Genomic DNA, 683 nt, shown 5'->3' with positions numbered 1-683 from the left:
GGAAAGCCAGGCAGTGGCAGCACAAGCCTTTAATCCCAGCACCTGGGATGCAGCGGCAGGCAGATTTCTAAGTTTGAGGCTAGCCTGCTCTACAGAGTGAATTCCAGGATCCAGGCCTACACAGAAAAACCCTGTATTGAAAAAAAACAAAAACAAAAACAAAAACAAAATAAAAAGCAAAAACAAACAAACAAAAAACAAGATGGTATATAAAACAAAACAGTGTAATCATACTACTGTCCAAGAGGTAGTAGCAGAGGGTTTACTAGCCTAAGAGACCCTCCCCCAATTTAATCCTTAGTACCACACCAAAAAAATAAATAAATTAAGAAAAACTTTTGAAAAAGTGCTAACTTTAAAAAACAAAACTTTGTTTCAGTCGGATACCAAGAATCATGTAAGAGAAAATTCACAGGAGGGTGAAAACCTGTGTGATTCCACTACTCAAGGAGGTGAGGCAGGAGGATGCAGTTTTGAGTATAGTCTGGGTAGGATCCTACTTCAAAACAAACCAACAAACTCAAGTCAAATCGTGGCTCCTTGAAGAAACAGAAATGGTAAGTCCTGTCTTGTCTGCCAGCTCAGCTGAACAACCTCCACTTACCCACCTGTCATGGGGTTGCTTGGTGCCTGTTCCTGTTGGGCACAGGGGCTGAAGAGCCGGACAGTATTGTAGAGGTGAC

General features: G+C 41.9%; 1 protein-coding gene across 1 annotated transcript in view; it reads right to left on the bottom strand.

Annotated features, from left to right (window-relative positions):
• Gdf9 (growth differentiation factor 9) overlaps positions 1-683 on the bottom strand; it is a 35571-nt gene that overhangs the window by 20830 nt on the left and 14058 nt on the right. Inside the window, 1 exon segment of the mRNA XM_031354011.1 lies at positions 609-677. Within this exon segment, the coding sequence (XP_031209871.1) occupies positions 609-677 (69 nt within the window).

Source organism: Mastomys coucha, unplaced genomic scaffold (genome assembly GCF_008632895.1).
Source record: "Mastomys coucha isolate ucsf_1 unplaced genomic scaffold, UCSF_Mcou_1 pScaffold5, whole genome shotgun sequence".
NCBI lineage: Eukaryota > Metazoa > Chordata > Mammalia > Rodentia > Muridae > Mastomys > Mastomys coucha.
The sequence above is the reverse complement of the archived record's forward strand: the minus strand, read 5'-3'. Positions and strand labels throughout refer to the sequence as shown.